Source organism: Rhea pennata, chromosome 1, assembly GCF_028389875.1.
Source record: "Rhea pennata isolate bPtePen1 chromosome 1, bPtePen1.pri, whole genome shotgun sequence".
Classification (NCBI taxonomy): domain Eukaryota; kingdom Metazoa; phylum Chordata; class Aves; order Rheiformes; family Rheidae; genus Rhea; species Rhea pennata.
In genome coordinates, this window is record NC_084663.1 from 133849020 (window position 1) to 133876012 (window position 26993).

At 41.4% G+C, this 26993-nt stretch overlaps 2 protein-coding genes across 2 annotated transcripts in view; one reads left to right on the top strand and one right to left on the bottom strand.

Moving 5' to 3' along the window:
* PHKA2 (phosphorylase kinase regulatory subunit alpha 2) overlaps positions 1-20300 on the top strand; it is a 46912-nt gene extending 26612 nt beyond the window's left edge. Inside the window, exons 17-31 of the mRNA XM_062600836.1 lie at positions 425-503; positions 1301-1470; positions 2078-2251; positions 3208-3296; positions 4451-4584; positions 6167-6323; positions 7823-7902; positions 8124-8202; positions 8325-8454; positions 8804-8905; positions 9549-9667; positions 13670-13837; positions 15416-15469; positions 16848-17048; positions 17783-20300. Coding sequence (XP_062456820.1) covers positions 425-503; positions 1301-1470; positions 2078-2251; positions 3208-3296; positions 4451-4584; positions 6167-6323; positions 7823-7902; positions 8124-8202; positions 8325-8454; positions 8804-8905; positions 9549-9667; positions 13670-13837; positions 15416-15469; positions 16848-17048; positions 17783-17956 — 1910 coding nt within the window. The 3' untranslated portion in view covers positions 17957-20300. The remainder of the gene's footprint in view (positions 1-424; positions 504-1300; positions 1471-2077; positions 2252-3207; positions 3297-4450; positions 4585-6166; positions 6324-7822; positions 7903-8123; positions 8203-8324; positions 8455-8803; positions 8906-9548; positions 9668-13669; positions 13838-15415; positions 15470-16847; positions 17049-17782) is intronic.
* A 6088-nt stretch (positions 20301-26388) lies between these two features.
* Positions 26389-26993, bottom strand: part of PPEF1 (protein phosphatase with EF-hand domain 1) — a 38090-nt gene continuing 37485 nt past the window's right edge. Inside the window, exon 20 of the mRNA XM_062577373.1 lies at positions 26389-26587. Within this exon, the coding sequence (XP_062433357.1) occupies positions 26394-26587 (194 nt within the window). The 3' untranslated portion in view covers positions 26389-26393. The remainder of the gene's footprint in view (positions 26588-26993) is intronic.

The following is a 26993-nucleotide window of genomic DNA, read 5'->3' on the forward strand; positions in this document are numbered from 1 at the left end:
ATTATTGTGGAGGAGTAGGATGGGGGTGGTTTTGAGAGGAGACAGATTGCATGACTGTTTCAACATCTGAGTTTTAACATCAAAAGTACTGTTTAACTTTCTCAAGTCTGTGCTGAACTTGGATGACATGTTTATATTTTGTTTTGGTTTTACTCCCCCTCGATATACTCGCATCTCCCCATCATACCCATGCTATTTCTGTTCAAAAAGATTTGATAGAAAACCCTTGGAACCTGTCATGAGGGCAGTGTGGGTTTGCTTTTGTTTATTTTTGAGTAAAGTAATGTTAATAGCATTTCTGGGTTCTGGTTTTAACTTCTGTCTCGTTTATTTTATGGAGAACAGCCAATAATCCACTTGGCTAGTCCTGATAATTTAAGAACATGTTGCTAAGCTTCAAAATTCTTTGTTTATTCTTCTTTAGTTGATGATGGTGCTGACATTCATCCAGCAGTTCTTGCCACCATAAGAAAATTAGAGGATGGCTATTTTGGAGGCGCAAGGTAGTGTCAATATCCCAAGCAATTTTTTTAAATTATTTATTAATCAAATCCAAGCTTTGTATTTAAGCATGTGATAATGCTTCGTGCTGGCACTCTGCAGAGACAACAACTTCAGCTATAATTATTATGTGGAAATTAGATGGCAGCTGGACCTCCATTACAATGGGAAGGGTGTATCTCTCAGAAAATTATACCATCTGTGACTGGCATTAAAAGATAATGAAAAACTAATGACAGACCTTGGAAATACAAAAGCTCAGTCTTAGCTGGTTATCTTTTAAAGAACGTATCTTAAACATGAATTACATGTAGTATTGATCAGCATGTGTTTCATTCATCTGCATATAAAGGCAGTTAATGTGATGTCACATTACTTCCCTGTTGTCAGAAAAAGATACCAATTAAAGAACAAACAGAAAGACAATTGGATGGGCTTTTTGTCATCCTAACAGCACTGCAGTTCTGTGAAAAGATGCTACTGTCGTGAAAACTTCAGTCTCTTTTTGTCATATATGATCTCTCTTCATATAAACATTCAGAGCTTTGCATGATGAGGCTTTGAGTTAGGCCTATGTGTGTTACTGTACCACAGGTTAATAACTAGAGTAGAACCCAGCTGGGCCTGCAGGGTTTAGTTTGTTTTGTTCACTTTTGTTTTACCCTGCATTGGTTTCTTCCTAGTTACCAAAGGTGGATTGACTGTGGATCTAGTAGATTTTTGAAGGAGGAGTTGACAGCTCAGTGAGCTTTAATCAGTACCAATGTCAACACTCTCTGGTGTGCTTTCCTGTTTGCAGAGTGAAAATAGGCAAGCTATCAGAATTTCTTACCACTTCTTTCCATACACACCTGAGTTTCCTGGATCCAGACTGTGATGTAAAACTCTTTGATGACCCTAATGGAGGTCGTTGCAGTCCTGACAGTGAAGATGGATACGAAGACTATCCGACAGACTTCTGTGAAAAGGGTGATAGTATTTAACTTCATATTTTTTCTCTTTCAAATATTATCAGTAGAGCACGGGTTTGGCTAGAATGTAGAATCTATTTTGTGCACATCTCATAGTCATTCAGGTTTCTCATGCATCAGTATGACGACAGTATGTGCATGACTGACTTTGGAGAAGGAGTTTGCTCCTTCCCTGTGCATACCATGGGTATGCTTTCCACATCCTTAGTAGGATATTGCCCAATAACTGCTGCAGTAAAGCTGAATCTGAAGAATCATCAGACTGGATGTGTATGGAAGACAACGGAGGGAGGAGAAAAGTGTGAGGAAGACATGTGAGTATGCGTAGAAGAGCTGATCTTTGGGCTAGCAGCTAGAGGAAAAAAAACTTTTTTTTAAAGCAGATTTTCTTTTAAGCTGTTACATTGGAAGTTATTTTTCCCTTTTGAAAAGAAGCAAAACGTTGAGGTTTTTTCTTTCCAGTTTATTCAGCTTTAAAAATCCCATATGATCTTGCATTTTTGTGTGTCCTTCTGTATAAGCAAGAATGGAATAGTGTGTCTAAAACAGAAAGCAATGATAACTTATATGTATTTGTTTTTAATAAACTCTTTTTGTCACACTAGACAGCCAGGATGAGCTGGACCAGTATATAAATGATGTTCTGCAGAGTACAGCACTGAAGTCATACCTGCCTCCAACTTCAAAGGCTGCTGATCAACCTCCTGTGTTCAGTGCAAACCATTCTACACGAGAGATACTGTCAATAATGGCCAAGGCAAAGGGCTTGGAGGTTCCAGGTATTTCTGTTTAACACTTCTTTAATGGTAACAATAGAAAACCTTTTCTAGGTACTAAAAGGCTAAATTCGTGTATTTCCCAATTCTGTCTTTAAAAAAGAAGTAATGGTGCAAGTATGTTGTAGTTGCAAGGAAATTAGTCCAAAATGATTTTGGACTTGTCTGCACAATCCTGTGTCTTGGTGGGTACATAAATAAGCTTACTTATGTACTCTAAGTCTAAAAGAACAAATGGAGTAGGGAGGGAGGACAGTATTCCTAATAATACTGTATTAGTAGTAGATTGATTGAAGAACTTGCAAATTCAGTTGGTGCGTTATTTGGGTTTCAGTATATCTCTATATATTCAGTACTGTATAAGTTGGTTTGTGGTATCCAGTGCCCTGGTTAAGGGAATGCTTGTCTTAACTTTAGCGGACTTCAGATTCTCTCTCCTCAAAATATGTAGTAATATTTTTCAAGCTTTTTCTTAATCTTTTCTCTCATCTTTCATAAGTAATGTCATCTGAGCCTCTGATAAAATCAGCGTATGAAGTTAACTGAACATTAGCCTGCCTTTACCATGACCATTTTAATTATGATATCATATCAGTTAGACCATTTTCTCCATGTACGTTTCTCCATTAAAATATGTAAAATACTTAGTTAGGTAGCTCATTGGGCTCTAAGACCTGTGAACCATGGACTGTCAGAAGAAGCATCAGCTGAGCATGTAGTGCCTGAGCCTTAGATATATTGATCTTAATTCTTGGAACAAGCCTGCAGGAAGGTAGGATCAAAAACATGAGTGCAAGCTTGTCTCTTGAGTTCCATTCACAGTATCTCAGAAGTGTTGCCTCATGTATTTTGACTCTCAGAGGCTTTCCTGTTGTCAGCTAGTATGATTGCTTTGTGCAGGTGTTCTCGCTTTTCATGTTACTGACACAACTATTTTTTTTGGTGGCTTTGTTTTCCAGCTGTTTCCATGTCTCTTCCCACTAAAGTTCTGAACACACATCGGAAGTCTCTGAATCTTGTTGATAATCCCCACTCTTTTGAGACAAAGGTAGATGGTGGGAATGTTTATGCTGTTTGTGTTTTTTTCATACTCAGTACTGTGGCCTTTCCTTAGTTGACTGGGAAACTGCAATGTGCTTATTTCCCTTTTCCTTAGCCTAGTATGAGCACTGGGTAGTTGCTCCTTTGGTTTGTATCTTTTTGTTTTGTTTTTTTTTTGTTTTGTTTTGGCCAGTGGAAGTCTTTTGGTTAAAAAGACATTATCAGATAGAAAATCTCTAATAGTGCATACAAACCAGAAAATAATACAATACATGCTTATTTTTAAGGGCCAAAGCCCACATTATAATGTGTGTGTCCAGTTGAGACTAAAGGGAAGGACAGAAAGTGCACAGCTTTTTTGAACTGTTCTGCAAGAAATACTTCTTACTGTAATTTCTGGGCAGGAGGTGAGTGTAGGAAATGACAGATGTCCTTAAGGCATGAAGATGAGGCTGGACTGGCCTTGTTCAGTCCTAATATAGATGATCAGCTGCCAAGGTTGGGTTTGAGAAGTTGCTTCCAATCTCCTGAAGGATTCTACTCTACAGAGCATCCATGGAATCGGTAACTCAGGAGCATGTTAATTGCTGAATAGTTTATTGAACAGAAGTTCTCTTTGTCCAGGAATTCACCACAGCATTGCCTTATCCAATTGGTTTACATATATGTTTTATAAACTTGGAAAACTTTTGATGGCAACATCTACATATATGAAGTGCCACACATACACAGGGTAGAGAGAGAACTTACAAAATACTGATTACAACTATATTTGTTAATTAAAAATAAATAAATAAATAGATTAATATCCTTCTGCTTCTAACTCTGAAAGTAACAGCATGTGACAGGAAAAACATGCAAATCATTTGGTTTTCTTCTACAGAATACCAGGTTTTGTCCAGAAGTGGCTTTCCTTGTTGTCTGAACAGAAATCGGGAAAAAAAAAAGATGCTTTCTGGCCTTTGCATTTCCTGGGATTAACCTCCTTTTCACGTGTGTGTAGTCTAACAAGAACTACGTGATGTCTCTATTTCAAATGCAGAGCTGTGTTGTGAGATCTCCCATCTTCTTTAATGGGAAGATGCAGTTTATGGATTTGGTCTACTATTTTCTTCATTATCTTTTTTTCATTGTTTGTTTTTCATCTGTCTTTGTTACCAGGGTTGTGAAAATGTTTTGCACTTACCTAAAGATGCTCATGGTGATTTAGATTGCAGGAAGCTCGTTGAACAGCTGAAGGCATGTCCAACGCTCCATGATCAAGCAGATATCTTATATGTCTTGCATATATTAAAGTAAGTTATCTGAATGTAAGGTTCAACATCTTGAAGTTTCGTCACAACTTTCTGATTATTCTTGTGCCAAAGCTTGCCACTGTTCAGGTAAACTGTTCAGGGCTGGTTCAGGTTTTTGGAGGAAATGGTTAAAATAGTTTGTACTTTAATAGGAATATTTTCTGGTAACTTGATATAAATAGATAACCTTGGATACAGAATACACTTGTGCAAATTTCAGTGAGTGGATTGGTGCACAATTGCAAATATATTTAAGCAGTCAGGATCGCAAGTGAAATGTGCTAATCCTTTACCTGAATGAGAATGTGTCTTGGCTGTATTTGTGGCACACCAGATTTTTGTGAACTTAGAGTATCTTTACGCACAAGGAGGGAAGTGTGTGTTAGTGCAGTTAGTGAGCTGTATTTGGAGAGGTATTTTATCTAGTCATCTTCTGACTTAACCACAAATGCATTTTTAATGAGCGCTTGTTATTTTTCTCTACTTGCATGTTTAAATCCGCTATTGGCTGAACTCCATGGCCTTTAATAAGGTCTTGGGAATAGTCTAACCCAAGCTTCTGGGTTTAGTAAATATCTATTGATTAAACAAGTTTGGGAATAAAGTACAAAGACAAACCAACAGAATCATCATCTAGAGCATTTTTTTTTCTTTTCCCTAGGCAGGAGAGCACTGCTGGATTCTGGCAGAAAGTTAACTTAAATTTAAAAGATGTGTATTCTAACCTTAACTGGGCTTCCTTATTTTGTGTTTTAGTCTTCCTCCTCTGAGGACCTCATCTCTTATTATCTTGTTTTCCTGAGCATAACATTCAGCAGCTTTTCTTAAAGAGCAAATGAGATCCTGAAGAATTGTCATTTTGTTGTTTAACTGAATGTAACACCTTTACCTTCTTGTTTTGGACCTGTTTCACTGCAGCGGTCTCCACTGGGCAGGCAGACACTCTGTCACTAAAATAGGAGTTGAAAGGCCATTCTATTATATATCAGAACATTGTTGATTAGCACCTTTCTTGCCATTGTGCAGTGAATTTCAAAATTGGGAGAGGAACATGAAGCTTTTCTGAATTACCAGTCAGTAAGAAGCGTGAAAGTTTGGTCAACAGCTAAGAAAGAGGCAAGGTGAAAAACTTGTAGAGTCATTTGAGACATCTCCCATCTTCAGTGTTCTGAAGAAATTGCTGAATTCTGCTATTAAAGAGCAACAAATAGGGAGTATTCCTTCAGCAAAATATTGCATGCGTGGTTATTTTAAAGCCTGATGAGAGTTTTACTGGGTGGTTGCTTTGAAGTAACAGGCTTATGGCTAAGTGAGTGCTCAAGTTAGTTTGAAAGTTCCTGTTATCAAGAGTTTTTGCCCACATGTAACTGATTTCTGGTGAAGGCCTGTGGGCCTTGTGCTACTTAAGTCTGTTGCCTGAATGAGGAATTCAGTCAGAATCAGACTATTCACTGTGTGATAGGCTTAAGCAGTGTAGCATTGTAGGCTTCCTGCTTTCTCTCTCTCTCTCTCCTTCATAAAAGACCCCTTAGAAATCTGTTTATTTTATGTATTAAAAATTACTTTGTCTCTTTTACGGCAGGGGTCCTGATTGGGATACAGAGCTAAATGGACAATATGGTGTCACTGTTCATTGTCTGCTCAATGAGCTCTACAGAAAGGCAGGCCTCAATCAAGAGTGGGGCTTAATCCGTTATATTTCTGGTATACTTAAAAAGAAAGTGGAAGTCCTGGCTGAGGTATGACAAAAATAAATAATGCTGGTTCAATTTCCAGTCTGGAAACACAATACAGCTAGCAATGTGAGGGACAAAATCTCTAGTGGGGCCTGTGTTTGCTGCCTTCTGTTCTTTCCTCACAACATATATAGTGCAGCATTTCTCAATAACCTCTGCTTTTCTGTCCCAAAATCTTATGATAACATATCCACCTTTGAATACTAGAAAAATGCTAAGGCTGGAGTGGAAATGTTGAAATGTTGAACTGTAAATGATTCTGAAGGCTTCATTTAATCTGTATTATCACAGAGGATTAATTATGTACTTTAAAACCTGTACTTATCATTGTTGATGACGTATTTCAATTGTGTATAAACATTTTTGAGGACCAATATACCATGATGCTAGAGACTGCATCTAGAGATGCTAGACGACCATTATCTGATTATTTTTGTCCCCCTGGGCATACAATTTGTAGTGTGAGTATATGTGGATGTACAGGAGCATTAAAATGTCTGGAACTATTTAAGGTTAACAAAAAAGATCTATTGCAAAGGTAGAGTTTTTTTTTTTGTTTGTTTGTTTGGTTGTTTTTTTTTGTTTTTTTTAACATTACAAAACCATTTCCTTTCAGCTGTTTTAGACATTTAATCTCCTATTTATCCCTGCACATTTCCCAGGAACTCTCCCTGGCTGTTCCTGGCCATCTCCAAAGCTCTGACTGTCATACCTAGAATGACCTCTTTACTGACAGTCTCATCTGTGGAAAGCAATTTGTGATGGTTGCCATGTGTGGTCTTCCATTAAGTACATACCCTTTTTCCATCCACAAGACATTTTGTATGAGCTGTACAGATACGCTCACAGAAGGTTGTGTGTGTTAAGTTAATAAGATATCGACAAAGAATTGGGGAGAATGCGATCAGAAATGATTTGTGTTGTTCCACCTTTATGGAGGGAAAATATGCTCTTAATCTGAGGAATATTGCTTTGTGAGGTCTTTGATCCAGAAGGATATAACAGGTAAACTAAACACCCACTTTTGAAGGAAGTCAATACAAAAGAGTAAAAACACTGTGGTACTGAAGGAGAGCACCTATTTCAGAATATAGCTGGGTGCCTCATTCAGGAATGTGATGCCATGGATCTTGTTGTGCTTCTCTAAGAGATATGTTAGTGCATAGGATTTGTAACTATTACTGCCATTTTCTTTTTTAAGTTTATGATAAAGTCCTTTTTTTGATCTCTCCAGCCCCACTGGAGTCCTTAAGCATTATGTTGCCGAGTTTTCTAAGGGGGAAATCAGGCTTTCAGTCTGGCCAGCCTCTCCTGGCCCTGTTAAAGTTGGTGGAGCTTTGGCAATGTATATTAGTTTGCAGTATTCTGCTGGATCTGTACATTTAGTAATTAACTGAAATGCACTTAGAAATAGTTAAAGAAATGCTTCATTTTCTGGAATTAAAACCTATCATTTCCACATGACTCAGAGAAAGATCTCTTGCTTTCTGTCACTTTGATAGGCTTGCACAGACCTTCTGTCACACCACAAGCAACTGACAGTGGGCCTGCCACCAGAACCACGTGAGAAAACCATTACCACGTAAGTTGGAGCTCTTAGTTCTAGAAGCAGCCTATCTTTCAGTTTTCTGCTGATACGTCTTGTTTTCAAACCTATTTCTCACCTTCAGAAGGAGCTGTAGGCATCAAGGTAGAAAGGCCTTTGCTGCAAAGATGTTCTTAGGTGATTTGGTTCCAGTGTGCATTGAAGAACTTAGCAGTAACTCAGGTACTTGCTGTTAAGTGTAGTATGCTTTCTTTCAGCCCATTGCCACCTGAGAAGCTCACAGATCTTATTTATGAAGCCAGTGGCCAAGACATCAGTATTGCAGTCCTGACACAGGTACAGAGCGTGTGACAAAAAAGTTCTTTAAGCTGTGCCCAGGATGATGCAACTGTTCATTATGTGGCTGGTGACTGAGAAAGAAAACCTGAACCAGTGCCTTTACGGGTTTGTCTTCACAGGAAATGATTATGTATTTGGCAATGTATGTCCGGTCTCAGCCTAGCCTTTTTGCAGAGATGCTCAGACTCCGCACTGGACTGATAATTCAGGTGATGGCCACTGAGCTGGCTCGGAGTCTCAACTGCTCAGGTAAGAGCATTTTGCCATAAGAGGTACTTGTGGGTTTATTCCTGCCTCACCTCAGTGGTTGACTTTGCAATCATACATGTTAAATCTTTTGTTAACTTCTTCATTGAACATGCATTTATGGACTTTCTTTTTTGAGTTAACGAAATACCCTCCGTATCACCCACGCATACTTTTCAAACTGATGTAGGTTTTAAGTAAGGTCTTGAAGTCCAGATCATGAAATTATATGCGTATGTATTTAGGGATCCAGTGCCATTAACTTTAAATATTTGAGCCTTGGTTATTCATAGTTCTTGCAGTTTTTACTTAAATCAGTCTGTAGTGATATTTGTCTCTTTACTTTAACTAGGTGAAGAAGCTTCAGAGAGTTTGATGAATCTAAGCCCCTTTGATATGAAAAGTCTCCTACACCATATTCTGAGTGGAAAAGAGTTTGGTGTGGAAAGAAGCTGTGAGTTGTCTGTTTGAGTGCTTGTATATGTTGAGAGAGAACTTCAAATGTGAATTTAGATTGTCTTGTTAAGTACAAATCTGCTCTCCAGTCACATAAAATAGTTACAGGTAATGTATTAAACACAGATGGGCAGTACATGTGCATGTCTGCCAGGAGGATACATAAAACACATTTAATGAAAGCTGCCTTATATTGAAATTGATTATATCAAGTTTTCAGTGATACAAATGCAAATTTTTAAAATGAAGAAAGGTTAATGTGATCCCATTGGAAACCATGAAAAGGGTACGTCTAACCTGACTTCAAAGAGCACATCTGTGATACTCAGGTATTCCTGACTGGCATTTCAGCTGCCTCCTGGGCCCATTCTTAAGTCCTCATAGACTCACTGTATCTCTGATGTCATTTGAAGCTACAGTTGCTCAGTGTCTTGGAAAAATCAGTCCCCAATACCCAAGTATGGATTTAGGCCCTTAACTTGACCTAGTCAGGTTTGAAGCACTGACTAATGATTTGAATGGATGCTTTCACCCAGAGCATTGTACACTGGAAAAGGATATATCTTTTTTTCTCTTCTATGTGCAATCTCATTTGCTTACCTACCTCTAGAGTTGTTAAAATGTCCATTTGCTTCTTTTAGTGCGACCTGTAGATTCCTCTTCATCTAGCCCTGCAATTTCTATTCATGAAATGGGACATTCTGGAGCAACCAAAACAGAAAGAAGTGGTATTACTAAATTGAAGAGTGAGATGAAGCAGGTGAGCATTTTCTGTTAACGAGTTCATCAGAAAACACAGCTGTTGTGGAACTTTTTTTTTTATGAACTTGTGCATGTTAATTTCAGCAGACCATTTTTAAAGTCAAGTAGATTCTTATAAATCATAAAAATTTGCAGAGATCATTTGGTTTAAAGGTGATCACTAAGTAGAGGGAAGAAGGGAATATATTTCCTTTTCTGTTCTTGTTTCACATTCTGAATACAAAAGGACACAAGTGACCTCTAATGCATTCATGGCATCAACTTTAAATCAGCTTTTTTTTTTTTTTTTTTTTTTTTTTTAAATGTTTAGCTAAGGAAAAGTCAGATTTACAAAAAGAAGCTTTGAAGTGTTCATTCCTGTATTCTGCATGAGTCTGATACAGTCTACGTGCCCCTTGGGAAAGATACACTTGAAGAAAAGAAGTATTGGGTTGCTTGCTTTCTGTTTTTCTTCAAGAATGGAGGGATGATTACTGCTAGAGCTTTTTATTTATTTATTTATTTTTCTTTTCTTTTATTTTATTTTATTGGAACAAGTTCAATACTTTAAACTGCACAGCAACTGAGAATGTTTAGAGATACTGTACAAAATGCATGCCAAGTGTTCTGAATGAATCTGACTGATGGTTTTGTTGAGTGGATTTGTTTTGGTTGTTTCCGTTAGTAATTTTATTTGCTGTAGGTAAATACAAAGGTAACAATCGGGAAAATTATTTATAAGAATAAAGTGGTATATTAAGAACATATTTTAGAAAGACCCTTTTTCCTGAGAACTTAAGGAACAAGGCCTTCATTTGATCTGAGAACATTTCTATAAATTTAAGGATGTATGTGGTCTTTTCCTTTGATTGTGTGAAATGGACTTCCTGCCACTCCATTCTGAAAGCTTTGTATTTCTCTGTGTTCTTAAAAGTAGTCCATTTTGGTGTTGACCTAAAGATTAGTTAGTAATTCTGTACCTGGTATGGTTCAAGCAGGGAAGCAAAGGTTCCCATGAGACAGTTTCTTTCTTGTGAGATATGGTCATGGTGTTTGAGATATATTGCTGCAGTATTCTAGCATAGGCTGCTTGTTCCCTCCCCTGGGGCAGCTGTGCCTGTGCAGATGCTGCTAGGTGCTTCCTGCAGGCTCTATTCCAGGCTCTGAAGTGACTTTGGTAATTAAGTTTGAGCATGGCTGTCAGTCTCATGTCAGACTCTGAATGTCTGACTTCATTTCTGGGAAGGAATAGGGATGTGGCACTAGGTGGCAGCATTATTTTATTCTAAATATAGAGGTAGACCTGAGCCTGAAAGCCTTTGGAGTGTGAGACTGGAAAGGTATTTCATGCATTGCTTTTGCATTAGACAAACTTTTTTGTTGCACAAAGGAATTAACTCGTCTTGCTTTGTTACCCCCATCTTTCCTTTATGTTGCTTTCCACTATGCCTCACTACACTCTAAATAATTCACTAAATGCCATACTAGTAGGGGAAGGAAGCTCAGTTTAACATTATGAGGAACATTTCAAATGCTTGCACAAACGTCTGTTTACAGAAGAGCTGATGAGTTGAGCAACAGCTCAGTGATTCCTGCAGCTGTTTGAGGTAAAATCAAGCCATTACCTGGATAGCCAGTCTGAACCATTAACATTTAATTATGGGGCAAGATGTGAGGGGGCAATTACAGAAAAGTGTCACAGGTGAGAGTTAGTGCATCCATATTTCTGTGAAAATTTTGCCTTGCAACTTTTTGCTCAGCACTGCCCACCCAGTTGACAGCTTGCAGATTTTCTGCAACAAGATGACCTAGCACAAACAGAAGCTACTGACATTATAACAGATGGTGAATAGAAGTGGAAAACTCGGGGTGTTTTTCTAGCCCTGAGTCAGGGGGCGGGGCGGGGTGCCTATGTCTTAAACTGTGTTGGTTTGTATTTGCTGTGCTGGAGTTAGGTAGATGCTGTGTGAAGCCTGGGCTTTATTGCAACAAAGCAGGTTCCTGGCACATCAGAGTGGCCTCATAGTGAGTCTGGGAATCAGATACCAGCGGAAGTGCGGCAGTGCAAGAGGCCAGACGCTGCCAGGGCTTTCCTCAGAGTAACTGAATCTAATCCATGTTTGTGTGGATAAGTTACCTGAACTTATTTGTGTGCTGTTCTGTCACGTCTGTCTGGCTGACTTGTTGGTGTCTGTTTTTGTTCCGTAGCTTCTCCATGAGGGCCATTCTGTGTCCAGCAGCATGTTCACTTCCAAGTCCATGGTAAAATGCCATCTGTAAATTTGCACCTTTTCTTCACTGTTTGTGCGTTAGGTCTAAACACTTCTTGTGGCTTCTCTTGCCTGAAAACTTGTTTTCAAATTCTACTTCTTTGTTTAGTTCGCCTTCATTGGAATGTGTTCTTATTTGTAATCTTAGAAGTTTGCAGTCTCACATTCAGGTTTGTTTAGTTTTTCTACAGCTTAAGCAGCAAGTGAAGCAATGTAGCAGATTCAGCTACTTGATGGTGGGTTGTGTCATAGGTGTGTAAAAGTAATGTGGCATTTATGCTGGTGGTCTCTGGACAGTAATGAACCCTGTACTGCTTAAAATTGCTGAGATGGAGATTTTATGAGCACAGGTATCTTCCCAGGTAGTCAGCTTCTTAAGGTGGAGAACATTAGCTCTTCCTAAGCTTTCACAGTTAAGAAGGAAGGATGTATCAATATTTTTGCCAACAGAAACCTCAATTTCATGCCTGAGACTTCAGATCTGTAATGACAAGGCAGAAAGCTTGCATCTACATATGTACTTTGAACTGGTAGTTATGATTAGTGGATCTTTGCATCTCCAAACTCACTGTGCAAGTCACGCCTCTCAAAAGCCCTGAATACACTATTGCAGAGCCCTACTGCAAGCATGCACCCCTTTCTCTTCAGTCTGACCTGCATCCTCACCCTCCTGCACACTAGTGCAGAAAAGCAGACCTCAATTGTATGTTTGATTCAAAGGCGCAGAGTTGTTGAATGAGATCTTTGCTTCTATGAGCTACCTGAGTAGCCAGATTAATTATTGTATGCAGAATGAGTTCTTTATGTAGGCACTGACCCTCCTGCTGACCTCTTGCATCCCTTAGTGCTGCTAAATGGGGTGAAGGAGATGGGCTGACTACATCAGTCACTGGGGAAAGAAGGCAACTAGAATGTATCAAACCATCAAGAGAACTTGACCTCCACCTCTTTCGCACTGACACCAGTAGGAGCAAAAAGGGGCTTGGTTTCCATGTGCTGGTCTCTTTTGCAGTGTGGTGTCACTGAGCAAACATACATTTTTCAGTCCAATTTGCTACCTTTCCTAGTACTTTACTCAGGCAGTACATGTGTTAAATTCATGTCAATGAACTTCTTTCTAGGCAGAAAGTAGAGGGTGTCAAAAAGGAATGAGGCAACAGAAGAGCACAGTCTCTGGGCTTGCATGGTAGACAGAAGGCACCTATGCTGCTGTGCTAATGGGCAAAAGAATTTTGGTGGGCATGGTAATTACATGACTGTATAGAGTCAATTTATCAACATGTATTAATGGAGTTTTTTTGCATGGAGGAGTTATCTTGCTGGAGTCATGGACCCTTTGCTTCTCTTACAATACTGAGCCTGAAGTCCAGCTCAGATATACCTGCAAATCCTATCATCTTTCACAACAGTTCCACTGCCAGCCAGCCCTTCCTTGTTAAAATAGCCATGCCTGATGTTGAACCAAGCAGTGGAGTTGATCAAGTCATGGCTTCTTGAACTGCTTGCCTATTCTGTCCAGAAATGATTGGAGTGCTTCAGAAGTGAAGTTTGTTGTGAAGGGGAGAGGAGAGGAAGGTGTCATTCCTGGTCCATCGTCGAGTACAACATCATGGTCTATATTTTCTCTTGATTCTGAGTTAACATTGTAGCAGAATGATGTATCTTGTCAGGAGAGGTGCCAGTGGCTTGGGTGGGGGGGAAAGAAAGAAGAAGAAAAAAGTAGCTTGCAAAAGCTTTAATGTTTCTTTCAGAGGGGCAGTACTCCACCATCTCCCACTAGTATTTCTCCCACGGGCTCTGATGGAGGCGTTAGTTGGCGTAACCGCCAAGGGCAGTGGCTCCGCAGGAGAAGGCTTGATGGTGCTATTAATAGAGTTCCTGTTGGCTTTTATGAGAAAGTGTGGAAGATTCTTCAGAAGGTAAGTTGACACCTATGGAAAGCAGGAAGCAAGTAAGTTGTACGGTATCGTGGGAAGATGGCTGCAGAGGTTTTGTGTTGCTGGGGGTTGAAGTTGGCTTACATGGAAACTGGAATTACTAATAGGAAGGTATGTGTTGAATATATAAGAGCTTCATTAACACAAGTTCACATGTTAGTTTGAAGGCATATTTCCTCTGAAAATACTAGTGCTGAGCTCCAGCTGTACAGTTCTGTTTCACTGCTTGTTTCACATCACTCCTGACTAATGCAAGTTGTGGTGATTGCCACTGAGGGGCAGTGCAAGGCAGTGCAGTTCATATGCTCCAGGTGAAAAAGGCTGTAAGGGATGAAGTAAGAGACTGCACTTACTCTTTCAGAATGTCTTCAGATCTCTTGCTGACTCTTCAGAGCTGTATAGCATTCTTCTCCTTTTTGCTTTTTTTTTTTGTTTGTTTTTGTTTTTGTTTTCAAATGAGAAGTAAATCTTGCTAGCACCTTGGAGATTAGTGGTATGGAAATGTATTGAAACAACTCTCCATGAATTTCCATTCCATGAGAATTTCCATTCATTTCAGAGTGGTTGTGCTCCTGTTCTGCTTCGCTGGCTTTCAGCCAGCGTTCGACATTTTGCCGTACTGAGGTGTTCATGCCTACGCAGTTGGAAGGATGATGTGCCTCAGCAGCTCAAACTGCTTTTGGTTGTGCTTTTAAAATAACTTGTGCTGAAGCTGTTAGTGTTGATGTCAGCAAAGACAAGTCATATTTAGCCACTAGATTTACTAATAGGATCTTTCAATACAGTGAGCATTACTTCTATCCTCACCTACTGTAATGGCTGAGAGTATTTAGTGGTTTTCTGGCTATTACACTTATTTAAGTTGTCTTCAGTCTTTCATTCTTAAACTCTTTGGACTATTCATAAAAGTGCTCTCTTTTTCTTGATTTGTTTTTATATCTCAGATCCCCATATGTCATTCCTTAGCCTGCCGCCTTGCCATTTAGGTTTTGTCACCCTTCTGTCACTTTCTCCCCACCATTTCTATCCCATTTCCAAGAACCGCAACACGTTGACATCCCTGAATAGTGGTGCCCTGAATCTCAAACACTAAAATAAATTGTTTTAACAAAATATGAAATAAAGGTTCTCACTTACATGGTCTGTCATGCTTTTGCCTTGGCTTTTATTCCTACATCCTTTCATAGTGTTCCTTTTGTCTGGCTTTTATTTTTTGTGTGCCTCTTGCTGTAGTGACTGGCCAAGTACTTTGCTGCTATTGATTAGCTAGATTGGAATACCCTGCATTGCCAAAGGGCCATGTACGGTTATTTATAGCATTTACCTGGTTATATAATAACTGGTTGCATGATAACTTTTTCAGCAAAGGTGAAATAATACTTCTAAAGAGTGGGTTTGAGGGGATTTTGGTTCTTTTTGTTTGTTTTGGGGTTTTTTGTTGTTGTTAAAAGTAGCTACATTTCAAAGAGCAGTATTTCTAGGAGGAAAGCTAGCCTAGTTTAGAGAGCTCTTGGATTTACTAACAAGAACCATATTCATTGTCAAAATATTTTGTTTCAGTGCCATGGTCTGTCCATTGATGGGTATGTCCTTCCTTCTTCAACTACCAGAGAGGTACGATAAAATACAGTAAAATGCCTTTTCCAGCCATGTGATTGAGTGTTTGATTTCACAGCATAAGATGCAATAAGACCATTATTGCAAATCCTTGGCTTTAAGAACATTTGAAGTAACTGCTACTGTGGGAAGGGGCCAAGGTCTAGATCTTCCCTGCAGTACCTCCGCTGGCATTGGCTGGGGCTGTGCAGAGGAGTTCCCTCTGGGCAGGCCTGGGAGTGGGTTTGTAGCAGGGGCCTTCGTGACAGCTGCCCTCTGCATACTTTCACTGGGCACTGATGAGGGTAGCAAGCTGTGCACGTTGAGCAGGGCTTGAAAGAGGGCAGCTGATACTGATCATTTAAGACAGCACGAGGAAAAACTCTACTTTGGAGTAAAGTAGATACATTGCTTGCTCACCACTCTTTTAAAATGCTATAAATTTAGTCAGAGAATTTTGGCATCACAGTCTTAAAAGTAAATACCAATTAATAGTGACTGTTTCTAACCAAAGCATTGATTCTTTAAGTCCGTATCCTTTGCTTACACTTTTTCCTTAGCTGGACTGCCACTCTGTCTCTAGGTGCTCTGGCAGATTTTAAATTCACATCTATATAACAAACAGCTCCTGTGAACAGTAATCATCAACGAAAGAAAGGTGCATATGTACCTGAGACTGTTTTCCTCTCAGATTCCATAAGATTTGCCTCTGGTTTCTTTCTTTTCTGAGAGGGTGGTAACAGCTGAAGAGAAGAACTAGAATTTTCTGCCAAATTTCAACCTTATTTATTAGAATGGAGAGCTTTATTCCTATTGTATAGATAAATAGGCTTATATTTTTAGTCCGCCAGACCTTGACAGTGTCTAATTTTGCTGTTTAAAGGAGTCAAACTAAATAAGCACAAACCTCCTAAGGCATCAGCATTTCACGTAACATCCACGCAGTTCTGCCTGTGCAAATTAGGTTACTCTACAAATAGTGTAGCTATAGCTGCGTGTGAAATAGCATTTATTTTAAGCAGGTGGTTATTTTTGGTTGCAAAGCCAAAATTATTTCAGTGATTCAATCTGCAGTGTCAGAAAGATAGTTTGAAGAGAGAGTGCAGGAGACTGCTGTAGGATTAGAAGCAAAGAGTTAATTTGCAAGCGAAGCATCGCTCTTCCTCTATGTTGTAGGACAGGAACAGTTTTCTGGAAGTTGCATAAGAGTTTGCAGGATCTGAGCCTTGTGACATAAAGTTTCTGCAAGTGCTAAGCTATACAAATGTTGTGTTTTCTTTAGTCAGACTACCCCTATATGCAAAGAGGAGCATATGTTTAAGTGTTTGGAGGATATGGGGAGCTAGTCTTTTGGATTTATCAGGTTTTTCTTTCCATTTACACTCAAACTTGCCAGATGACCCCGTGTGAAATCAAGTTTGCTGTGCATGTGGAGTCAGTGCTGAACCGTGTATCCCAGCCTGAGTACAGGCAGCTCTTGGTGGAAGCTATTCTCGTTCTGACATTCCTGTCTGACATCGAGGTGAACAGCATCGGGGGCATCATCCACATGGATCGAATAGTGCACATGGCCAATGACATATTTCTGCAGGAACAGGTGAGTTCAACGTACAGTGGTGGAAAGCCTTCACATTTGAATTTGTGCTCTGTTTTTTTTCTCGTTTGTTTGTTTTTTGTAGGTGTGATGAGGTTATTCCCCCCTCTTCCCCCAACCCATTATGCTTTCCCCCAACAGAGACCAAATTACTTAAGTATCTTCTGGAAATGTATTTGGAAAATTAATTCAAGAATTGTGGGAGATTTAAAAGGAGCACACTTTCAGTTCTAGTGCCTTACAATCTCTTTTTTTTAAAAAAGTGAGTAGATTGAAGAGTTCTGATTACCAAAACACTGCAAGAGCTACTCTGAGAGAGAGAAAGCATTCAGCCTTCTGTCACTAGATCTGTGCAGGTGTAACTACCAGAGACAGAATAGCTCGGAGACCACAATGTGCACATGCAGGACAGTAAAGGAGAGAGAACATTCAGATCCAGATTTGCTGCATAAACTCCTAGTCATAAGAGTATTACAAAGGCAAAGAATAAATCCTTGGAATTACCAATATTTGAGTGATCAAAAAGAAAAAAATAGATAACTGTGAAGTTAGATATTCCTTGTTTACTTGCACTGATCCAGCTAAGTCTCACGTGTCCTGTAATTCTGAGTAAGGCTTTAATGGGGGAAGAGACAACTACTTTCAGTATTCAGCACAAAGGAAGAATAGTCTTGAGGATGTTCTTATCCAATAAATAAGCATAAATATCTAATTTTTCCTACTTTGTGTCTTTCCAGAAATCATTTGGAGCTACAGATAACATCTTGGAGAAAGACATAGCCACAGGAATTTGCCACTTTTTCTATGACAGTGCTCCAAGTGGGGCCTATGGAACCATGACGTACCTAACGAAAGCCATAATTACTTATTTACAGGATTTCCTGCCTAGCACAGGTTGCACGATGCAATAGGCAAGGACTTGTGAGGGAGGGAAAAATGAGCTCTTTCTTCCCCTTTCCCTGTGATGAACCTCTTGTTTAGGTACGTTGTTGCTGTACGTATGTCCATGCACTACCTCAGCATTTTAAACTGTTCATCATGTTACATGCATGCTTACCTGCAGGAGACAGGTAGGTGGAATTTGGCCTATTTTTAAGGGAGTACCTGGGAAATATACACATGATAAGGCCTATTCTGCCAAATGTGCATAAATGTAATTCATATTAAATTAGCAAGAATTATACAGCTCTGCCAACAGGAAAATAGATTACTCTGTGGAGATCAAAAGGCATAATAAAATGAGGGAGCTATATCTCGAGCGTAATGTCTTTCAAAGAAGGAAAGCAATGGAATTCATTAATTTTTCTCCTGCTATCTGTAAATTTACATCATTGCGAATCACTAATGCACAGTGTGAATAACCCAGGGACATTTAAATTAAAGAAATAGGAATAACTTGAAATAAACAGGTGATATTTCAATACAGGTTTATCCTGATCCTCATCTCATCTGCACCTAGTTAGTGCAGGGCTACTGCCAGTGAAGACAAATGTCTTACAATATTCACAAATTTGATGTGATAGCCTCTCTGTGGAAGCAGCATTTCTCTTTTAATCTGAACAAAATAGCTTCCTTCCTTTCATCCCCTAAAGCTTTGGAGGCAAAATCTCAGACTCCAACTTCGGCAAAATCTCAGACTCCAGCTTCTGCAAGGTCACAGACAATTTTATGCTTGTGATTCTTTTCACTGAATGGAGAAAGATAAACCTCTTCCACTCAAACATCCTTTTCAAGTCCGGATCCTTTCCCTTGCGGATAGCCTCAGAGTTAAGTACAGCATAACTGACATGCTTCCAGCACAGGGTGAATTTATGGGAGGCTTTGATGTTTTTTTTTGTTTGTTTGTTTTGTTTTATTTTTTTCCTTTAAGATGCACTTGTCACACGCAGTTAGGGATGGGCTCTGCAGTTAGAGGTCTCCCTTCAGACAGCTCCCAGGCTACTGCTTGTGGCTACCCTGAGCCCTTACACATGACCTGTACAAATTTGTCAGGCAGGAGGTGCAAGACTGCAGCACTTGCCCTGTGCAGCAACTCCAGCTGGGCCTGAGGAGAAGATGTCAGGTTGTGTGCGAGTGTGTGTGTGAAGAGTGCCCACGTAGAAAGGGCCTTGAGTCCACTGAAAACTAGTCTCTGCTGCTCCTTTAAGACACTTTAAGGAGAACAGGGGAACGTCCTGCAGGGAAATGGCGCTATGGCCATATAAACTGAAAGTAAAAGTAAACTGCCTCTGGAGGGAAAAAGCCCACTTTCCCCCAAGCACCATCTGTGATTTTCCACCTCTTCCCTTTACTAGCACTGTTGTTTTTACCACCGCACAGAACTGATTTGGCTCCTTCAGCAGAGTTAGAGGTACTGGCACAGCTGCTCTGTGCACTGAAAGGATCAGAATGGGTCTGGCTTGCCAGGTAGGAGGAAAAGAGCAGGTAAGGCATAAAAAAAGGTAAGCAGAACCTGTGCTTTTAAGCCTTGTAGGCATGTTTCTGTGAGACTCTCCTCTACTCTTGCAAGACGTAACTGCTGTTTTTCAGGATTTTAAAACACTGGTTTTGTTTTGTTTTCAACAGTAGTAGGTGGTGCTTTTGAAAGGAAGTTCTTTGATTCCAGTTTCAGTGCTTATTCTGATATCTGAAGCAGGGAAATAAATCCATGTCTCACTTGCCAGTGGCTGGTAGCCATGGTCCCAGGGAACCTGGGCTTCAGGTATCAGTCCTACCCCTCTCGCAGTCTTTTTACAGAGTTGGCGCTGCTGTTGCAACATCTAGACATTTGATTGAGCAGTGAGGGCAGAGCAATAGGTATGGAAGGCTTTTTTTAGGGGACAGTTTAGATTCCCAGAGTGTGTGTGTGTGTGTGTGTGTGTTGGTCCAAGAAACTAGCAACATGCATCTCACTAGAGGTACTTATGCTCTCAGAGAGACAGTTACTGTGTTAACCACCACAAAAACTGTGGCCCTACGGAGATGTTAGTATAAAGATGTGGTTCAAATGTGATTAGTACACGTGGATGTGGAAGACATTTTACTGACGTTGTGTCTATTTTGAATGGTTTTGCTTTGATTATGCTTCTTGGGGTATTTATATGTGATCTGAGAGATCACTTAGATTGTTTATCGGTAAATGAAAATAAAATCCTTTGTATAATATAAGCAGACAAGGCTTACAGTGCAAAAACACAAGCACATCAAAGCCTGTGTGACAATTTCTGGTTCTATTCAGTATTATGTGAAATGTATTCAAACATCACTTCCTCCAAGCTCAAGAGCGGTGCATCCCTATGAGTAAGAAGAGCAGCAAAAGGGGCAGGAGACCTGCATGGGTGAGCAAGGAGCTCTTGGCCAAATTCAGACAGAAGAAGAAAATAAACAGAATGTGGAAGAGGGGACAGGCTACTTGGGAGAATTATAGGAGTGCAGTCAGAGTATGTAGAGATGCAGCGAGGAAGGCTAAGGCCCAGTTGAAATTGAGTCTGGCAAGGGATGTCAAGGACACCAGGAAGGGCTTCTTCAAATACATCAGCAGCAAGAGGAGGACTCGGGAAAATGTGGGCCCACTACTGAATGGGGCAGGGGCCCTCGTGACCAGGGATACAGAGAAGGCAGAATTACTGAGTGCCTTCGCTGCTTCAGTCTTCACTGCTAAGGGCAGCCCCCAGGAATCCTGCAGCCTGGACGTGAGGGAGAAAGTCCAGAGAAGGGAAGACTTTCCTTTGGAGGAGGAGGAAAGGATTAGAGATCTTCTGGGCAGGCCAGACATCCACAAATCCATGGGCCCGGATGGGATGCACCCACAGGTACCGAGGGAACTGGCGGATGTTGTTGCCAGGCTGCTCTCCATCATCTTTGAAAAGTCATGGAGAACTGGAGAGGTGCCTGAGGCCTGGAAGAAAGCCAGTGTCACTCCAGCCTTCAAGAAGGGCAAGAAGGAGGACCCAGGCAACTATAGGCCAGTCAGCCTCACCTCTATCGCTGCAAAGGGGATGGAACAGCTCATGCTGGATGTCATCTCCAGACACATGGAGGAAAAGAAGGTGATCAGGAGTAGCCAGCATGGATTCATCAAGGGGAAATCCTGCTTCACCCATCTGATAGCCTTCTGTGATGGACTGACTGGCTGGGTAGATGAGGGGATAGCAGTGGACATTGTGTACCTTGACTTCAGCAAGGCTTTTGACACTCTCTCCCATAACATCCTCCTAGGTAAGCTCAGGAAGTGTGGGTTAGGCGAGTGGACAGTGGGGCGGATTGAGAACTGGCTGAAAGGCAGAGCTCAGAGGGTCGTCATCAGTGGCGTGGAGTCCAGTTGGAAGCCTGTGGCTAGTGGCCTCCCCCAGGGCTCTGTACTGGCTCCCATCCTGTTCAACTTTTTCATCAGTGACCTGGATGAGGGGACAGAGTGCCTCCTCAGCACCTTTGCTGAGGATACCAAGCTGGGAGGAGTGGCTGACACACCTGAGGACTCTGCTGCCATACAGAGAGACCTGGACAGGCTGGAGACTTGGGCAGAGAGGAACCTCATGAGGTTCAGCAAGGGCAAGTGCAGAGTCCTGCACCTAGGGAAAAATAACCCCAGGCACCAGTACAAGCTGGGGGCTGACCTGCTGGAGAGCAGCTCTGCAGAGAAAGACCTGGGAGTGCTGGTGGATGACAGATTGACCATGAGCCAGCAGTGTGCCTTTGTGGCCAAGAAGGCCAATGGTCTCCTGGGCTGCATTGGGAAGAGTGTTGCCAGCAGGTCGAGGGAGGTGATCCTGCCCCTCTACTCAGCCCTGCTGAGGCCTCGAGTACAGCCTCCAGTGCTGGGCTCCCCAGTACAAGAGAGACATGGAGCTACTGGAGAGAGCTACCAAGATGATGAGAGGGCTGGAGCACCTGCCCTGTGAGGAAGGACTGCGAGAGCTGGGCCTCTTCAGCCTGGGGAAGAGGAGACTGAGGGGGGATCTTATCAATGTGTACAAGTACCTGAAGGGAGGGTGTTAAGGAGACGGGGACAAACTCTTTTCAGTTGTCCCATGCAACAGGACAAGAAGCAATGGGCAGAAATTGAAGCACAGGAAGTTCCACCTGACCATGAGGGGGAATTTCTTCACTGTGGGAGTGATGGAGCACTGGCACAGGCTGCCCAGAGAGGTTGTGCAGTCTCCTTCTCTGGAGATCTTCAAGGCCCGCCTGGATGCAACCCTCTCTAACATGCTCTAGGTGACCCTGCTTGAGCAGGGGGTTTGAACTAGATGATCTCTGGAGGTCCCTTCCAACCTTACTGATTCTATGATTCTATGAAATGTCAGGATTTGTAGGTATTTTTGCTTTTCTTGTTGAATCATAGTGTGTAAGAGATGCAAGATGATTTTCCCTTTTTTATTTTTTTTATTTTTTTATCCTACAGCACCAAATCTTAAAACCAACTATTTTAGCAGTCTTTACAGACAGCTGCATTCAGGTCTAAAACAGTGGTTTGGAGCCTACAGCAAAAATGTACATACGCACCCTTAACTGTAGGTTTTTTAAGGGGAGAAGTATTGAGCCTCTTTTAATTTAAAAGTCATACTATGACCTAGATTATCATACGTGGTTCAGAAGCAGTGCTTTCAGCATCTCTTTGTCACACTCAGATCTTCAAATGCAGGCACTTGAAAAATATCTAAACTCCTCAACTCACCATGTAGAGAGAAAGGTGTAAGGTGATGGTGAAGGCTGGGATTCTGAAACAGCATGAGTGGAAGGAAGGAAAACCCATTTTGCTTCCAGGTCAGGCACTGTTGCTGCTTTCTGCATAGTTACTGTTCAAACAGGAAGACCAGATAACCGGAGCATCACAGCTAGTGCAGACCTGATTAAGCAATTAAGGGTTTATGTAGAGCCCCCAGGTGGATCCTCCAGGTGTGTTTATTAAGCAGTTAAACACAGCGAGCGTGGAGGCTGGTGAGCGTGGTCCTGGTTAAGGCAAATGACAACTTTGCAGTTAGTGCAGGGTGAGCTAATTGGCAGTGACTTGACTTGGCTGTCAGGCTTCCCAGGGGAGTGACAAGTGGATGACAGGGCCCAACTCCAAGTCCCTGGAAACTCATTTACAGAAAGAAGCAAGGCAAGGGTAAACAGATGCATCAAACCTCTCAGAAATTAGGGTGTTAGTGGAATTAAAATAGACCTGCCTGAGACCTAGTCTTTCCAGCCTGACAGGTGCGGCTGTTGTGAGCACAGTTTGCAGCTGTGGGTATGGAAACACCTACACTGCTCAGGCGGGAAGGTAACACAAAACAGGGTTGCTCAGCAGAATAATCAAATGTGACAAGCACCAGGCAAATACCATGCGCTGGGTTAAGGCCAGCTCCTTTGGGCAGGTCTTCCCTGCTCGCTGCTTCTTGACTGCTTCTCATCGTGTTGCTGCACTAGGGATGCTGAGTTTGTTGACCTGGTATGTCCCAGGCCAAAAGCACTGTTCATCCCACCCTGCTGCCATTCATACAAATAGATGGGAAACAGTAATCGTTCAGGAGCAAAGTCTGCCTGGCTCTGTCAGGCCCTGTGGTCTCCCTGCTTGGGGAAGAGCCCTGCTTGTTGCTGGGAGTGCAAGGTGAGCTGCGCTGTTCCCGGCAGCCCCGGGAAGGGGCCCTTGCTTTTCAGCGGGGTAGTGAAATGCCTGAGCCACTCGAAGCAGGTCTGGGGTGTTGCATTGCACAGCTCCTCTCGTAGCAGCCAGAGGCTCGAGTGAAGCAGGAGGCTGGGTGTAATCCAGCAACAATGTCAACAACTTCCTAGTTCAGACTGAAATCAGGAGTGGCGTTGTCCAGGAAGGGGGAGAGGGGAAAAAGAGCGATGTCACCAGGACAGGGCACGTGTGTGTGTGCGTGTGCATGTAAAGACTGGATATACCTCCAGGACAGGAGTTAGCATATTCAGCTGCAGGCTTATTCAGTCCCTGCTCAAAGGACCATTCACATCTGTTTGTCTAAGAGGCCACTGAATAAAATAGCAAGGTAAAAAAAATAATTTTTGGAGGGTTGTGGAAGAAGAGCTTCAACAGGAAGGAGAATTTGGATTTAAGGACATGTACCGGGCTCTCTCCAAAACCCAGTTTTAGTTTTAGATGACTTATTGCTGGCATTGCATGTTAAACATATTTACTTTCCCCTTCCCCAGTATAGGCTCTTGTGTGCCTATAATGGCTGACAGAGGTGGCTTTTATTTCCTTTTTCTTTTTTGCCTAGATGACTCGGATCCTCTCACAGTTCACTACTATATCCCTACAAGCCTCTTTTCAATGTATGCTAAGCAAAGCACTGGACTACGACCTACCTTTAGCATTCCTGCTCATGAAGTGAGTCCTTAAGGTGTGCGTCCTTCAAGTTAATTTTACAGTAGCTTCAGGAGCACATAACTAGAAGGGGACATCTAAAGTGAGAGTGTTGGGGACATTTCTGAGCGCTCATGTCTTGTTGCACACCCTAGTTTTGCCCTCTCACTTTTGTGAGGAATGAGGCTGTGGGAAAGGGCTCACAGTAGCACTGTCCCTCTCCACCTCATTGCTTGGTGTCCTCAGTATGGAAACTGGTGGACACTAATGAGGAGGATCAGGGAAGCGAGAGCTCACCAACCACCATGAGGTGCATTCAGCTTAGATGCAGAGTTCTTTTGGTTGCTCTGCAGGAGTAAGGTGTGAACAGTCCTCACAGTGCATAGATCAGAATAAAAGCGTGCTATAAATATATATTTAATACTTCCAGTGCTGCTAAAATTTTACTATAAGCTGTATGTTCATACTCTTAAATTTTTTTTCTTTCCAGTAGAAATAAGTGTATGTTTGTTCATTCATCTGTAAAATTACAGAATAGTTCTGGAAATGCATTTTTGTATATAACTGATTAAAAAATAAGAGAGAACAGCACCTTCAGCATGGGCTGCTATTACAGTCTGTGGTAATAAAGCGGGAAGGGTGCTTTTTGGTACTTTTGAAACTGTTATTCTTAAATAAAAACTAGCTACTTACTTAACTCTGTTCATCTTTCATTAAATTTTAGAGACTGGCTAGGCTGGAACTCTTCCCCACACAAAAGCACCTTATATTTACTCTTGTCATATTTCCTAAGACTGAATTTGGCTGCACCTTAGCAGAAGCAGCGTGTTGGTTTCAGAGTGCAGTGCACAAGGTGTGTGTGGGGGGGTCTGGATCTCCTTGCTCCCCCCATACACTGAAGAGTGGGCAAGGTTGGCACTTAAAGGAATGGGAGTATCCGCCTGTGGCATGTGGGGCTGGAGGAAGGTGGTCGCAATCTTCCATCTTAGCATGGTCCAGAAACTCAGTTTGGTATTTTACCAGCTTACTGTAGTTTGATTAAAGAATTTATGCTTAACTCTTTATGCAAGAATCTTTAGGTTTGTAATATCAAAATCTGTTTACTTTTGTGTTCTTACTCATCTCCTCATTTTGAGGAAACCCAGTTCATGTTCAGGAAAAAAAGTAGCGTTTTACTGAAATGTATGTAGGATACCAAAATACAGGCAAAAAGACACTACCTTTTTATTATTATTATTGTGAAAGCTAAAGCTTTATTTTTGTTATCTATCGTATTATGATAACATGCTATGGATTTAGCCTTCATTAAGATAAATTATGACTTCTTAGCCAACACCCCCCACAAATGTAGGCAAAAGTACTTGATGGCAGAGGAAATCCATTACAAGCGTAAACACTTTTAAAATAGTATTCTTTAGATTTATGTCTGTAAACTTCAGTAAGGTTGGGTAGTGACCTGGAATGTTTAATGTCACTGCATCATGCAAACAGAAACGTTAAATGCAGAACTACGTATTTTAACTAGCCGTTTCTTCTTCCCTGTTTGTCCGCTCCTGGATGGGATAGTCCACAGAAGGCCACTTTTGTTCCCATTGTAGTTCCATGTTGTTAGTCAAGGAGAGTCTGATATGTTCCTAGTGTTAATCTGTACTGTTCCTCAACTGTTCCTAAGGGCTGCTGAGAAACCTACCCAGGTTTCTCTCCAACTAGGTTATAGGTCTTACATTGGCAGTGTTCACGGAGTGGATCGTTGGGTGAGACACTACTAAGGATGAGAATAAATTGTAACACGTTAATGTGCCAGTGATACTCTAATACTGTACGTAGTGTTCTTTCTCATCTCACCTGTCTCATTATTAGCAGGTATATATCATACAGAAGAGACTAAATAAAGGCTTACACAGTGAGCACGACGCTTTTGTTTGTTCTAGCCCATGTATTTATCAATCAAGCTTACCAAATCAAGCAGCCCATTGTATGCCAGTCTGGAAACTGGTTTCCCAAGCGACCCATGACTAGTGGCAGAAAGGTGAGTAGAGACAAGGAGTTCTGCTTCTTCATTCGTTTGCCTTTTTATCTAGTCTATGAACCACATGAAAGGCCTCTAAAAATTCGTTGAAGTCAATGTTGCCATCTTTGTTGTAGTCTATGCTTTTGGCTAACTTATCAATGGCTTCGTTGTCTGTTTCGATTCCCATGTGAACACAGAAGAGTCTCCAGGTGTGGTGGAATTCCTCAAGAGAGATCAGGCCTAGAGGGGACACATGGCAGACTGCTTTTTCCAATGCTCTCTCCCCTTCCTATGTACATATCTACATATTCTCTCACTGCAAAAAGTTACCTGCCTCTCAGGGCTTGAACATCTTTTGTGATTCCATGCCCAAGGTAAACTTTTACTTCAAGCAATGATTTGGTGCTTTCCACGTTAGAATTAAAAAGGCAGTGAATACCTCAAGTGAGAAGGGAAGGGAGGTACTGGAGTCTCCAGTATTGGAGACAGGTTATGTGAAACCCTTTTTCTTGAGTTAGGCTCTGTGCACTGTCCCTTATATGGGCACAGCTTGAGTGCTTGAATTAGTCTTCACTGAACTAGAAAAATGACCTCATCTCTCCTTCCTCTGTATTTAAAAGCCTTAAGGAGGAAACGCAGTTGGGAC